This window comes from Athene noctua, chromosome 2, assembly GCF_965140245.1.
Source record: "Athene noctua chromosome 2, bAthNoc1.hap1.1, whole genome shotgun sequence".
NCBI classification, from domain to species: Eukaryota; Metazoa; Chordata; class Aves; order Strigiformes; family Strigidae; genus Athene; species Athene noctua.
Genome location: NC_134038.1, coordinates 52768974 through 52784740, shown reverse-complemented (window position 1 = coordinate 52784740; position 15767 = coordinate 52768974). Strand labels below are relative to the sequence as shown.

At 36.2% G+C, this 15767-nt stretch overlaps 1 protein-coding gene across 3 annotated transcripts in view; it reads right to left on the bottom strand.

Moving 5' to 3' along the window:
• ROCK1 (Rho associated coiled-coil containing protein kinase 1) overlaps window positions 1–15767 on the bottom strand; it is a 92690-nt gene that overhangs the window by 45876 nt on the left and 31047 nt on the right. For all 3 annotated transcript variants that reach the window (XM_074899115.1, XM_074899116.1, XM_074899114.1), the window contains exons 2-10: window positions 15658–15739; window positions 11747–11847; window positions 10939–11076; window positions 9557–9732; window positions 6106–6190; window positions 4594–4738; window positions 4170–4308; window positions 2881–2972; window positions 2533–2692 (exon numbers count right to left, since the gene is read on the bottom strand). In XM_074899115.1, the coding sequence (XP_074755216.1) occupies window positions 2533–2692; window positions 2881–2972; window positions 4170–4308; window positions 4594–4738; window positions 6106–6190; window positions 9557–9732; window positions 10939–11076; window positions 11747–11847; window positions 15658–15739 (1118 nt within the window). The remainder of the gene's footprint in view (window positions 1–2532; window positions 2693–2880; window positions 2973–4169; window positions 4309–4593; window positions 4739–6105; window positions 6191–9556; window positions 9733–10938; window positions 11077–11746; window positions 11848–15657; window positions 15740–15767) is intronic.

The following is a 15767-nucleotide window of genomic DNA, read 5'->3' as shown; positions in this document are numbered from 1 at the left end:
TACAATCTTCCTAAAACATAACCCCTGGATTTTCTGCTCCAAAATGTGAATAACCTAACAGGAACATAATCAGATTTTTAAAATTTCTGTATTTATTATACTTTAAGATTTAAACACATTTAATTGAAAAACTTGCATCATTTATTGTAAAGGGTAAAGTACAAAACTATGGTAGAAGACCTCCAGAAAAAAGGATTTCTACCAAATACTAATACAACTATTTTTTTTAATAACCATTAAAAAAATCTTTGCTTTCCATGGTTACAACACTCCCATTGGCTTCCATCCCATAAATATTTACTCAGGCACTTATGCAGCAAGTAGCAGCAATGAAGTGAACTCTACAGAAATTGTGTAACTTCCAACAAAGTTATTACGAGTTACACACACAAGAAGTTTGCCCTGAAACCAGTGTTCTTATATTACATGTTTTCTAAAAATACCACAGATTTCTCTTTGTCATGATTCTAAGAAGTCAGGTAAACAAATACAAATTACTGCCTTCAAATTCCTTTAGTATTTGATGTGATATTCTTGGCCTGACAACTGATGTAGAGAGACGTAAAGCATCTCTAACTGCATCAGGTTATATGAGAAAAAAACCTCTCCAACACATGAACTGAGCAAGATGGACACATCTTTTTTGTTTGTTTCACATGCTTATTTTCACATCTACAAAAGCCTCTCCAAAAGACCAAGGAGGGTAGAAACCAAAGACCTCTCCAAACCATGATCAAATTAAACATCAATACTGCTTTCAGACAATCAAATAACAGAGTCAGTTTCCTACAGAAAGGGGCTTGCTGTCTTGAGTAAAAGAAGCCACCTTATTTTGCACACCAGGGCTATTGCGCAGTGAGAATGTGGTTAATTAAGCAGGCACAGCACCAGCTCCATCAGAATGCAGAGTAGAACAAGCTAGGAAGGGCTGCAAAGTGTTGTCGGCTAATACTGTGAAATCTGTGTTATAGGTAAAGTTCAATAACAAACAACCAACCATATTTCCTAGTTTACAATCAATAAGATTACAGCTGTAGAAAGCATTATATGCTAAAACACTGCACTACTTCCTTTAAACACAGAAGTCACATTATTTTCCTAGATTTGTTTCTTTAAACTCTCCAGCATATGTAAGATGAAACTGAAGGAGAAGGAGAGATAAATGTGCAACTTTTTTCTGAATGTGCAATTTTTTTAAATGCTTGAAATATTTTCAATACAAAAAGGGAATAAAGTTAGAATTACAGGTTTAGCAAGTATGAAGGTTCGCTTTAGACTTTCAAGACTATCACACCAGCAGAGTGTTATGGGATAGAATTCAATTCTGTGACATTTTAGTTCTAGTAGGCCTACAAAGTTATGATAGTATTCAGTAGCAGAGTTCTTCAACAACAGCAAAACACAGCCACTTAAGAGTCTGTTAAATTTCTGATAACTTCCCCAAGAAGGCAGAGGGGGAGAGAAGAAATTCTGTTATTAACAAGTTTCTGTACGCTACTTCACCTTCTTGATGAGATATTCCAAAATCTTCCTGCAAGGCTAAAATTAAGACTTTAAAAATGATAGACTAAAATCAGAACAGTTAGGTGAAATTCCCAAACTGCTGAATTCATACAAACTATATGCAAAGCTTGAAAGTCCTTCTATGCCTTACTATGCAATAAGCAACAACAAATCCAACTCTTTGCAGAGATGGAAAGAATTTCACCACAGGCTTGGAAAAGTGGTTCCTCTTCTATGCAAGAGTGAAAGAGATTTATTTCCTTTAAGGCTTTCCTATCCAGAAATGCTATTAAAACTAACACTCTCTATCTGACACTGTCTACTATAAGTTTTAGCCCATTTTAAGCCTGACTGACGCCCACCACAATTAAAAGCAGCTTTCAAAGAAAGAAAAGGTTATGGAGATTTTTTAATGTAGATATAGCTATCCATAGTGTCTACAGTAATGACGACTGTTGAACGTATGAATTAATATAATTTCAACTGATGTAGTTTAAAATCTTCTAAGCAACAGTGAAAACTGTGAGGCATCACAACCTCACTCTGCAGCAGATGAGTACTTGGGGAAAAAAAAAAATTAAAATTATGAAGCAAGTAACAGGAAAGTAGAAAATATTTTATTTCTAGTAAGCCAAGGTTTAATATATGACATGCTAAAACACTGATATATATGAAGATTCCATATTTACAACTCAGGAACAGTAACCCACAGTAAAACAAAGTGACATTCATATCCCTGATTCATGACATATATAATTCAGTGCTCTACAGGCAGCTCTGTCTAGAAGCAGCAACAGTGAATTTTTCATGCTTATCTTCTGCACCACTAGATAATATTCTTAATGCAAAATAAGACATTCACAAATTCAGTGTGATATTTTCAAGTACCAATGACTAACAGTACTGGCTATCATTATCAAAGTGTGAAAAGAGTATAATTTATCAGTATTCTGAATCATTAATAAGAATATGAAAGGCTTGTATATAAATACTGGTTGGTAAAAGTCAGCTTGCTCTCTGCATACATACCGACGGTTGCTGTAGTACGTAAATCCTACAAAAGGAAGCTGGTTGCCCACAAATGCTTTTGGTATAGGAAATGTTTCTTCCTCCCCTTTGTCTTCTTCCAGATCATCAAAATTACTAGTGTCAATGTCACTACTCAAGTCAGGCACAACTGGTGCTACGGCTAGGAAAAAAGCAGAATAGTATGTTAATAATCATTGTATTACTCAATTGGCTAAGAAACCTCTTTCCGTGGAAGAATACAGCATAAATAAAACTTTAAATTCCATTTTAAAAAATACAACAGTCCTTTTGCTAACATGATACATAAGTAAGCCAGATCACTGTCTCCAAGAAAGGCATTATACTTACTGTCTCTGAGAGTTTCCCAAGCCCACTGATCATTTTTGAAAAAAAGGTGTCGTTTAATTTCTTCTACACCATTTCGTCCTAGCCTCACTTCCCTGTTAAAAAAGTGTTTTGGTTAAACATGGGACATGACAGAAATTATTCTGAAGGAAAGAGTCATTTTAAGGCATAATCTAACAACAAAGACAAAAAATTACCTCTCAAACTAAAGGTAAAAAGTAGACACATCTCAAAAGTTTTCTTATGACAATATCTATAAGAAGCACAGCAGTTACATTTCAGAACGCAGTCTGGTTTTAAGTCTTGTGTATAAGAAGCCCTGTTGCTACTGTTTCCGCCATCACAGGCTGGCTCGCCAGCTGCCAAGCAGCAGGTAGGTTCCAATTTTTCTAGGAGTTCATGCTGTTGTTCAAATTGCATGCAGCCCACCAAATGCAACAGGCCCCTCCTTCATAACACCAGCTCTTAGGCAAAGGTTAGGCTTATATTATTAAGTAGCATGGGTACAACAGGACTGTACTCTCAAAGCAAAACAGACCTAACACCAACATTTCAGACGGGCTTCCTGGGGGCTGACTCAACCCTGATCCTGAATGCCCACTAAGAGCTGCGAGTACATTAGAGGTACTCTTGAAATGCATGTTTTGCTTTAGCTTCATCCAAAATGAAACCATTTTGCATGTCCCTCACCACTGTGCAACACAGACCAATTTAACAGTAGCTGTTACTAAGGAGCAACACTTCATATTCAAACTAAATTTATAAGGTAGATGTACCCATGGCAGCAGCACTTGCCTTTCCCCATATACATGCTACAACCACAAAGCACAGCAGCAACCACTGGTGACTCCTCTCCCAAATACTGGGACTGGAAAAGATTTAACTGGTGCTACTGCCTGTCCAGCTCAAAGTAACATCAGTTAGTAACTACTGCTTCAGGTTAGACAAAATGCTACTTCAGAGTAGACAAAGTACTTGAAGATCTAGACTGAGGTTTTAAAATATTCTTGACCAACAAGTTAAAACAGCTTTTCTCTACTTCAAGCAAGAGGCTTACAGTTTCTTACATTGCTGTAGTTCATAGAAGAATAAAGCCCAATTTCTGTGAAAGACAACATTCAACTAACAAGTACATTCAGAGATCAGAACACCACCAAACTATGGTAACAGAGTAACACTGCATTCATGCCAAGACAACAAGAGTTTCACGTCTCTTGAGCAGTTTAGAAACCCACATAAAACAAATCTATATATGTTCTTTCAACATGAGAAGAAATTCTCTTAAATCTTACCTATCCGTTAAAAAAGCACAAATAAGGTTTTTTGCCTCTTTAGAAATCTCATTGTCATCAGGGAAAGTAAGGGAGTTCTTATGGTTCATAATCTTACTGTATGTTCCAACCAAGGAATCTGCATAAAAAGGTGTATCACCTGAAAAAGCAGCAATGTAAAAATTAAAAAGCAGATCATAAGTGTTGTAGATTTGATTTATAATATTTGAATTACATATGCAACAATATAAGCAATCCAGTCGACAAGAGGCAAGGACAAACATTTGATAACCGTGCCAGAATATTTCTAAAACATACTCTGTAAACACCAGGATCAGTACAACACAGTTTATGTCAGAAAAGTAATAAATTGAAGAGTTAAACAGTGATTTTAACACGGAGTCTAGTAAGTAGTGTAATCAGTTCTGATTATCCTACTACTCACCTACAAGCATCTCATACAAAAAGACTCCAACTGACCACCAGTCACATTCTCGCCCATAGTAACCATCACCACCCTGAGACTTCAATACTTCAGGAGAGATATAGTCTGGTGTTCCCACAGCCGTATCACATCGTACCATACCTTCCTACAAAGAGGAGGAAAACAGCCAGGACAAGTGTAAGACATTCCTCACACTCCTGAGACAGAACTGACAGAACAGAGATCAGTCACACTGGAGCTGGCATGCATAAAGCTGAAGTTGCAACCATGCACCCCTTTTCAGTGCTATTAAGGCACTTCTGAAATAATCCTATGCCATTCCTAGAAATGTGTCAGTAGAAAAACTTGCATAAAAATATATATCTAAGTAAATATAACAACTATAGAACCAGTGTCGCATATGCAGCAAATCCAGAATGCAACCAAATTAAGCTCCTATGCCAAGCAGTTTTTCTCCTACAGAGTAACCTTTCTCTTTTGAAAACCCAAGACTAGGCTCAAGACTACTCAGCTAGCCTTCTTTAGAACAGCACAAAATGCAAGGTGGTGTTGACACAAGCTTACTTCAGAAATGCTAACACACAGCAAAGTTCCATAACAGTTTTTCTTTTCTTTTTTGGCACTTACAGCTTAAACACTCGGATAATATTTTTCTATATTTCAAAATTCCTCGTTGTTAAGAACACAGTCAAGGATAAATCTGCATTAAGTCAAAATAAAGCCAAGTTTTGTGTTAGCTATTCCACTCAAGTACACTGTTTGTGACTTGAGGCAACTCCTTGAATTTGTACACATAATGTGCACTTGGTTTTCATTGGTGCCTTTTATTTATGGCAAAGCAGATAAATACAGTTATTTATTCAAAGTTCCTGCAATATGTTGAGAACACAATGTACATATTACACAGACTCTATTAAGTACCATGTATTTCACATTGTTTTCCATATATATATATACGTGCAGGCTGACACAAACCATAGTTTTGTATAGGGAACAACAGTGCTTCACAGTATGTAAAATACTGTTGCAAAATTTTTTTGTGTGACCTCAGGATATATTTTAACAAAATAAATTATCTTATGACATTCTTTAACCTGTTTCCTTCCCATTTGCCCTTTGCTACATCAGCAGAAGTACAACTGGCATTCAGCAACTTGTACATCAGTTTCAATTCTTCCATTACTGACACACTGTGTAAAAATAATCTCTCTTTTTCACATTAACATTTTGTAACCAAAGACTTAAAGAAATCCAGAGGATCTAGAAACAACTGAAGGCTGGACTTAGGAAAGCTTCTTTAGGAAATGGTACATAAGTTGATACAGTCCCTACTTCAAGAACCATTTCTACATTCTATGTTGTTACTGAATACGATGCATAAAGAATAGTAATGGGAACAGAGTAGAATTTTCAACTCTTCTCATCTAGCTAAACAGTTTTCAGTATATTTTCTTTCCACTTAACTATGTCTTCCTTTCACGAACAGAAACGCAAAATTAAAAACACGTTTACCTTGTTCATCTTCATACAAGTACCAAAATCTGCTAGTTTTAAATGACCAGCTTTATCTAGCAGCATATTATCAGGCTTCACATCTCTGAAAGAAGAAAAATACATATTTTTAAAGTAAATAAATCAACTTAATTTATGAAAAGAATAAAAGTCAACTATTTTTCAGATGCAATATTGCAAGGAAAAACACCAACATGGAAGCACCACTATTTCCTCCATTTGTTTTCCTGTTTTCTGTAAGTATCATGTGCAACACAGACTGCTGAACCACAATATTTAAAAAATTATAATGTATGATGGAATATGGCCTTAAGTCACCAAATTTAACAAATCTGGACATTAATCCTGAATCTCAAGTTATGACAGAATCCTAGTATGATTTGGGTTAGAAGGGACCTTAAAGATCATCTAGTTCCAACCTTCCACTAGACCAGGCTGCTCGAAGCCCCGTCCAACCTGGCCTTGAACACTTGAAGGGAGGGGGCATCCACAGCTGCTCTGGGCAACCTGTTCCAGTGCCTCACCACCCTCACAGAGAAGAATTTCTTTATTATACTTAATCTAAATCTACCCTCTTTCAGTTTAAAGCCAATACCCCTCATCCTATGATTACATGCCCTTGTAAAATGTCCCTCTACAGCTTTCTTGTAGGCCCCCTTAAGGTACTGAAAGGCTGCTCTAAGGTCTCCCCAGAGCCTTTTCTTCTCCAGGCTGAAGCACCTAAACTCACTCAGCCTGTCCTCACAGGGGAGGTGCTTCATCCCCCGATCCTCTTTGTGGCCCTCCCCTGGAGTTGCTCCAACACGTCCATGTCTGTCTTATGCTGGGGGCCCCAGAGCTAAAAACCACTCCCTGGTTGAAGTACCCCTCTGCTAGGATCTGGCTATCGAAAAAACCCCATTCTGGTTCCGAGTTAGCTATCTCAAATAGACCTTGCAAACATAGCTTCTTCTCTGTACCACTTCTATTTTAAGGGAACAAATGGATGCCATTTTCAGAATTATATTAATCTGAACAGGTATTTTTCCATGGCTCAAAAGAAGTATTGCCTTATGCCATTTTCTACAAAGTACTTCCTTCATAGAAAAGTTTTCATAAAGTAACTGGTAAAGCTCAGCACATATAATGTTATTAAATGTACTGAAGCAGAATAATAGTAGAAATAATTATCAAGAAAGCATGACATGAATTTCAGGAGAAAGTATATTTCTGGGACCTCAAAGTAGAACTCTGGCCACAACTGTCAAATAACGTGCAGCAGAAATGTAATAGAATACTCACAGAATAGTTCTGGTTGGGAGGAATTTTTTTAAGACCCCTGATTAACTGCCTGGTCAAAGTACAGCTAACAAAGTTAGATTCAACTCTGAAGTTATATTAGGTTCCTCAGGATCAAATACAGTCAAGTTTGGATTTTTTTCAAGGATGGAGATTCCACCACCTCTCTAGAACTCTCTTCCACTGTTTGAATGCCCTCATAGTGAAAAAGTATTTCCTAATGAGTAGTTAGATATTCCCTTGCTGCAAATTGCATCATCCATCATCTTTCATCTCTTCAGTGTGCAACCTGAAGTCTGGCCCCACCTTTTGTATAAAGTCCTGCTGGGTAGCTGATGACTGATGCTTTCTGTCTCACCTGAACACTGTTCACGCTGTGAATGAAAACATAGTGCTGACCCCAGTGTCAACTCTCTGAGGAATCACCGGTAGCTGACTGTTGGCTGGACATAGTACTACTGAGCACAACCCCTTGTTCTACCTATTGAAACCATACCTTTCCAATCTGACTACATCAAAAACACCTTGCCAAAGTCAAGACAAACAACACACACTGCTCTCCCCACCATCAGGGGAGCCCATCATCTCACCACAGAAAGCAACTGGGTTGATAAGGCATGTTTTACCCTTGATAAATCCATGCAGGCTTTCCCAATCACCTTCCCATCCTTGTGCTTAGAAATGGTTTCCTGAGAACTTACTCTGTAAATTCCCGAAGTCTGCCCTTAGTCTGATCAGCCTGCAGTTCCCCTGATTCTGCTCTCCTTGCCCTTCTTGGGGCAAGACGGGTGTGTCATTTGCTTCTTTCCAGTCATCCAGATCCTCACAATTATGGCAGCCTTTCAAAGGTGACAGAGCAGTATCATAAGGATACTGGCCAGCTCCCTCATGACCATGCCACCTGGTGCCTTAGAAGTGTGTATGTCCAGTTTGCATAACTGGCACTCAGATTGATCTTCCTCTGCCACAGTACCACTTGACTCTCCCAAGCTCTGCCACTAGGCACAGGGACCCAAGAGGCCTGAAAGCAGACCTTATCAACAAAGGCAAAGGCAGCAGCCTCAGCAGTTTCCATGTCCTTTGTCACTACAGCCCCTATCCATTAAGCAGTGGGCCCACATTTTCATCAGTCTCCTTTCACTCCTCAGACTTCAACAGACTAAGTCCAGGGGAAAATAAACTCTAAAAAAATCTGCTGGTGTCAAAATAATCTAAATTTTCAGTAAAAAAGCCCCTCACTGTGCTGCTGGCAGCTTCCCATGCCTGCTTTCTAAAGCTTGCAGTACACATGTATAAATGGTTCGTTCAGTCATATAATTTATTCATTAGATGTAGAATAGCTACATAATAAATGATGCTCTAGGTCCTACTCAAGCAAATGATTAGTAGTTTGATTTACTTTGCTTCTTTGCAAAAGCTTACATGTTAACAGTGATCTTCTGGCTAAATTAAAAATTGAGAATTTATATACTATGTCTTCCTAAACTCCTCCTGTATTTTCTGTTGAAAAAATTATTCTTCTACTCCTAGTTAATACAGTTTAAAGCTAGTAACAGACAGAAGTTCAATTACCAAAAAGAAAACTTCTGAACCTGAAAACTGACCACATTTCACTTCAGGGCAACTACATAATATGAGCAAAGCAAATAATATAATAAAGCAAAGTCCCTTTGCTTTGCAACTCAATTCTCCATCTTGCCTCTTACAAGAAAATGTGACTGGAAGATTTTCCTCACATTGTTCACAGATTCTTCTTGCTTAATTGGTCGCTGAGGCTTCAAATGCAGAACAGAGAATTAATAATTCCTAACAGTGGATACTACTGCTATCAAATTCCTAAAACAGCTTTTTCTAATCAAAATAAAAGAATAGTTTTGGGGCCAACATGTTCATACCACGTTAGTTCTTGTACCTTCTTGGTAAAGCGGAATCATTTTATTTCTCCCCAAACTGAGGAATATCAGCCTGCTGAAAACCTTTACTTTGACTGTATCGCCTCAGACCTGTAGTTTCTGATGGCAAGAACCTTTGAAGTTGTAAGATGGAATAATTATGAAATAATAATAAAGAAGTGACATCATAAATTTTAAAACTGCCCAAGCAGTTACTGAAGTCATTCTGGCAACACCAAGAATAAAACAACACTATGTAGCAACACTTTTTTCTTTTTTACCTGTGAATAAAACCCATTGAGTGAATTGCATCTAATGCAAGTACAACTTCAGCAGTATAAAATCTTGCCCATTTCTCTGGAACATCGTAGTTGCTCATTAAATTCACAAGGTCCCCACCAGGCATGTATTCCATCACCATGTAAAGGTAACGGTCATCTTGGAATGCATAAAATAACTGTAAAAAGCAAATAAACAAAAAACAAATCACTGAATGTTCCAGTTATCTTTGATCTTTTGCTTGTTGGAAATCAAAGGAATTTCTGTGCAAACTGATTTACAGAGTAACAGAATTGCTGTAACTACTGCAGCAACTTTGCAGCATCCAGCAGACTTCCTAAAAAGAAATTAATCTCTAGAGTAAATTTCAGCCAGATATTCCATCCCCTTTGTATTCCAATGGAAGGAGTAGAGTCCTGGTTACAAATTAAGATCAGTGAATTTGGTGCAATAAATTTTGAGACATAATTTCAAAGAACGCTCACTGCTTAAGGGGACAAAATGCTTCTTTATGCACTGGGATGCTAGTTGAAGTAGGTAAACATGAAACTGCTGTATTGCAAACATCTGTCCAATTCTATTTCTGTTATCACTAAACATTATTCTATTGTCAATGTATTTATTGTATAGAAAGTGAGACTAAATTTTAAACAATTAAATAAAAATATTTCCCTTACGGTTGTCAGTGAGCTGTTAAATCTACTTGCACTGCTCATGTTGAAGTTTCCTAACTTAAAACTTTTTGAAAATCATAAAAGTATTATTCTGGACAGTTACTCCCAGACAGATAGTAATGTAGTTATCTAATTGACCCAGGTAAATCTTGAATGATTTTCTTTAATTCTAACCTAGCAAAAAAATTATATGCTTAAGAGTAAGAACAGTGTATATGAACAAGTTAACATCTGCACACACAATGCATGATGATTGCTTCAGGCGCACTCCTTATAACTTCAAAGGGAGCAATGCCTCCCAAAAAATTGTCAGTGATAAAACTGAAATGAGGAAAAAATAACCAGAGCGGGCAAATTTGCAGTCAAACATACACACAGAAATCAGAATATACAAAAGCTGTGTCTTAAGCACATCCTTCTGGTATGCTGGCTGCTTCAAAGAATTACTACAGTCAGGCTCAGCAGTATTTATCTGGCAAAGTTTTAATAATAAACAGAAGAGCTTATCTTGTGTATGTGCAGTTTTGAACCAAGTGCAATACCTGTTATTTGTTGTGTATAGCATTCCTCATATTAATAATGTAGTTAGACCAATACAACCAGAAAGGGACTTTGAAAAGCTAAAAGTGAAAACGTGTAATTTCAAGTCATGCAGTGTTGTAACAAAACTATTCTATAATGCCAACATTTTTGAAAGAATTTCACTATACCTGAACAACCCAGGGACTGTTAGCAAAGGCCATAATATCCCTTTCTTCCCAGAAGAATGCAGAATCTGATCTTTTTATCATTTCAAATTTGCTCAGAAGCTTCATAGCATACACTCTCCTTGAGGATTTATGCCTTACCTATGAAAACAAACATGACACACAGAACACATTAGTTTGCCACATTAACATATGAAGAGCACCACCAAATACATAGAAATCCATAGGTGTAGCAGTTGCTTTATAACGTGCTAGTATGTGTCTTTAGAAGAACAAATACTGGCATCAGTTAAATACCACAAAGGTAAAGCTATAAGCATTTTCCAGAGTTCATCAGCAGACATGTATACTTGCTGCCATATTTCCAGTTCTCAATTTAATAAAGCAGCATGTACAAGCCTGGTTGCTGATCTATCACAAACAACATACAACATCTTTCATCTGTGAGAACTATGACCACAAAAATCTGGTGTGGCCCCTGAACTGGCAGGCATTCTTCTGGTCCTGAAGATCTGTTCAAGTGTCCACGCATACAGTGGCAAAGGCTAATTTCCTCGATTATGAGGAAAACACATTCCTTTTTATTTTAAAAGAGAAGCATGACTACAATGCAAAACAAGTACTTGCATACTTTGACAGCACTCAGATATGACGGTCTCAAATATTTCCTTAGGATAAAAAGAAATAAAAATTCACTGAGCTAAAGTCTTATAGTATTATAAGACTGCATCTTCTGAACACTGGATTCAGAAAGACTCAGGAGCAAATACTACAGAAAACATTCTAATGTACCAACAGAAACATCACTTACCAGCTGAACCTCTCCAAATGCCCCTCTACCGATCACCTTCACCACTTCATAATCTTCAGCTTTCATGCGCAGATCTCTCATTTTATTTACCGTGTCTTTATCTACATAAAACAAAATTCACGTTTCATATATAATCAATTAAATTAAACCCATTCATCCCATTTCATTTTTTCATAGTTATTGGAAGATGTGCTGCTTAAAGAGAGGACGTCCTTTTGAACCTACCTTCCTATTGGAAAACTCTGCAGAAAGCATGACCTCATTCTCATTACCATAGTAACCAAAACCTGACATAAACATAACGCAATAACTCTTGTGCAATCAAATTACTAGAGATGTTAATTTGGGAATTTCTTTAAAATAATCACCTGCAGAAAACCCCTATGCAAACATGTCATATCCAGCATGACCTTGCTTGTAAACTGATCAGTATAAAAAGATTACTTCTGGATAAATATGCAACAGAGCTGAGAAAACATCATCAAGTACGCATACAAGAAACTTGAAGAATCTATTTTTTCAAAAGTAAGCTTTCACTTTTCTGCACTTTTATTATTCCTAATAATCAAAAAAGTAGATTTCAGTTTAAAACATGCAGTGGGAATCATGGCAATTATTTATATAAACCTGTCATTCTATAAACTACAATAATTTACAAACTCCCAGTGGGCAGATATTCTAATTCCAAATTTGGTCAAAGATTAAAACAGTCTATTTTAATCCATGTGGGTCAACACTGGCATGAGATTACATGGAAAAGCTTCATGCTTCAGTATTTCTAAAAGCAAGGAACATCTAAAACAGATATGCTTCTAATAAAATAATTATGCAAAGATATTTTATTTTCAAAAATAATATTTTAGGCCTAAAAGCAAAGTTTACAAAGCAGTAAGGACGGGGGGAAAAAAGAAAAAGAAATGTAACTTTTAAAGTTCACATTTAAAAAAAAAATGATGAGGCAGAAAACAGAAAATTACCATGGGATTTCTACCTACACTGGCCATTATCTAAAACAAAAGCAGCATACATACAATTAAAATTCAGTAAGATTTTATTCCCACAAAAGGAACAAACTTGGCTTTGTTTGAATACATACTCTGTGACCTTTACTGTCTAATGTAAAGCTATCCCTTTACAATGCACCATACCACTAGGTGATTTCAATAAATTATACTAAAATTGTAAATTCTGACAAGGTATTTCACACAAGGATCAAAATATTCAGTAATTCTAAGAAATAATGCATTGCCTTATTTGCCCTGGTGAAAACTGAACTGTAGTGGAGGACATGTAAGACAGCACAGAACTTAAACGCAGCACAGAACTAAAATGCAGCAATTCTCATGACAATTTTCTAGTTATTGTTAACTTACTGCCTAGTAATCTCACAACAGGAGATCCACCAATTCTGAATGAAAAAAATCTTGACATTGGTGCAAAAGAAAGCTAGGCACAATCTGAACACTTTAAAGGATTTTCAATCACAAGCCTCACCTGTGGCCAAAACAGAATTAAGGAAAATACATCTGAAGAACAATCTAAGCTATAGATTTTTGAATAATGTAAGCCAGGCTTGTGAGCAGTTGCAAACTGCAATTTACCGCTTGAGAGACACTAACACTTGATTATCTTCAGGCAGTATGTTACAGTAACAACAGCGTTGAAAATTTGACCTCTGTAGGCTAAGATCTGTTAAATGAGGTTTATTAGGCTGCAACATATTTAAATAGGCTGTTCCTTATCTCTCACTAACAGTGGACGACCTGGCCACTTACCCTGTGTGAACAGGTGGGATAGCTCCCATGGCAAAAGACTGCATTCTCCAACTTGTCCTGAAGTTTGATTACAAGCTTAGATGCTCTCTTGAAATAAACACCTAGTCCCTGCCGCAAAGCAGGGTTCTCAACCACCTTGAATATTGATTTCTTTATTCCTTTAATTCTATATAGCAGAAAATAAATAACGTTCTACATTTGCAAAAATAACCCTCACAACCTTAGGTGGTACAAGCTGGTTTTGGAGGCTCCAAAAATATACAACATAAAGCAGAGAAAAATAAAAAGGGATAAGGACTGGCTCACAGAGCAATCAGTGTATAAAATAAGGGAATTTATTTATTATAAATCAATTTATAATATATATTTATAGATTTATGCCCATTTTATTTGCAATCTATATGTTTATTTTTAAAGTTCTAGAATAATGGTGAAAATGGTTCAGACAGCTAATACTGCAAAAATATATTTTAAATAGTTTTCTATTAGAACTAAAATAAACACGAAAAATCTTCCTACATGTCTTTTTTTTTTCAAAAACAGAAAATGAAGACAAACCAGACTTCACAGTTCCCTCTAAAGCCACTAATCACACATCCACAGCTTGCTTTCGTATCTCATTGCACAGAGCAAGACCACCTCAAACTGCCTTTAGAACACTAAACTAATATAGTCTATTCTCTACCTTCATATTACTTCAGGTTACATCTTACACAGCATATAACTCATACCTACAAGATATTCATTATTAGACTGTAAACTTAAGTTTTCTTTTCCTTTGCTCAGCCCCAATTGCAAAAGTGAAGCTCTCAGAGACTCACTAATGATTTCACTATTCATAGAAATTACATTCAAATTATATCTTACAATGAGTATTTCCTTTGCCTAATACAATTTCTCTTTTCTCCAAGAGAAACGACACCTTCTCTGTCAATAACTCAGTATACAAAATGTGTGTATTACACAGTGTACGGTATCAAATATAGCTTGAACTGTGAAAAGTTAAACAAAACATTTGGATTTAGGCCTTTCAACAACCAGCTTACTTGCACATAAGCCATCAACTAGATCTAGTGGACTAATATATTCCCACAAACAGGGAATAATATAAAATACACCCCACAAATTCACTGTCATCGCTTACAGCCGCACCAACTATTTAACACCACCTTGGAAACAGAAACAAAACCATAAATTTAAATGAAGCAAAGACAAAAAAATGTTAGTAAAATTATTTTATATTTGCCACAAAAGCCACTTATTACAACATTTAATTGAGATGCTTAAGTCTGTTCAAATCCAATAACAATTTAATATCAAGGCTTGCCCACTCAGTCCACAGGCAGAAGCAAGTCTTGAATCTGCAAACATCTCTGCTATGATTTCCAAAATGTATCACTTTGGCAGTCTTCAGAAAAGACATCACTCTTAATGCCTTTTTGGTTTGGGGGCATTTTTTAATTTATGACAATTATGGAACTGTGACTTTTATTAGAAAAACATCAACTTTATTAATTTAAAATATTATTACAGAGCAGAATCTGCAAGAAATCTGGCCGTGGAAAAATATAGGCTAAATACAGAAAAAAAATTCTGCAGACACATCAGCTGCACCTACAAGTAAATACAGCAGCTATGCAGTATAAGAATTTCATGGGATGATGAAGAGAGGCCTTCTATACTGAAAAAACATGTCTACAAAACACATGCTCCAGTCTGTCAGTGAACAAATTTTTAACATGATTTCTTGACACTGTATATGTCATTTTACTGTTAATTGCTTATGATATATTAGTACATGAAATTACAAAGCAAGTTATAGGAATCCAGAGGGTTGCTATGAAGAAAGACAACAGGCCTTTCTCTTAAAAGACTTTGTGCCACTGAAAACAATGTCATTTAAAGTGGCAACAAACTAGGACATGCAATTGCTGGGGATTAGATTTATGTAGGTAGATGTCAGTTCTCACTGGGAAATAAATAAATAAACAGAGTTTTTAAACAACTTCCACCCAAAAACTTAATGCACCCCAAAACCCTAGTTGTTTCAAAGAGCTAGAACTACTTTTACTATATTTATTTTTGCTGGTATTCACAGTCTTTTGTTATTTAGTAACTGAAACATTAAATACTTACACCTGTTTAAGAAGTTATCAATGTTTTTGTTTTTTCTTAAGGCAGGAAAATCCAAGTCATATACCAAAGCATCTAATCCATCCTGGAAAAACACAAAAACAAAAACAAAA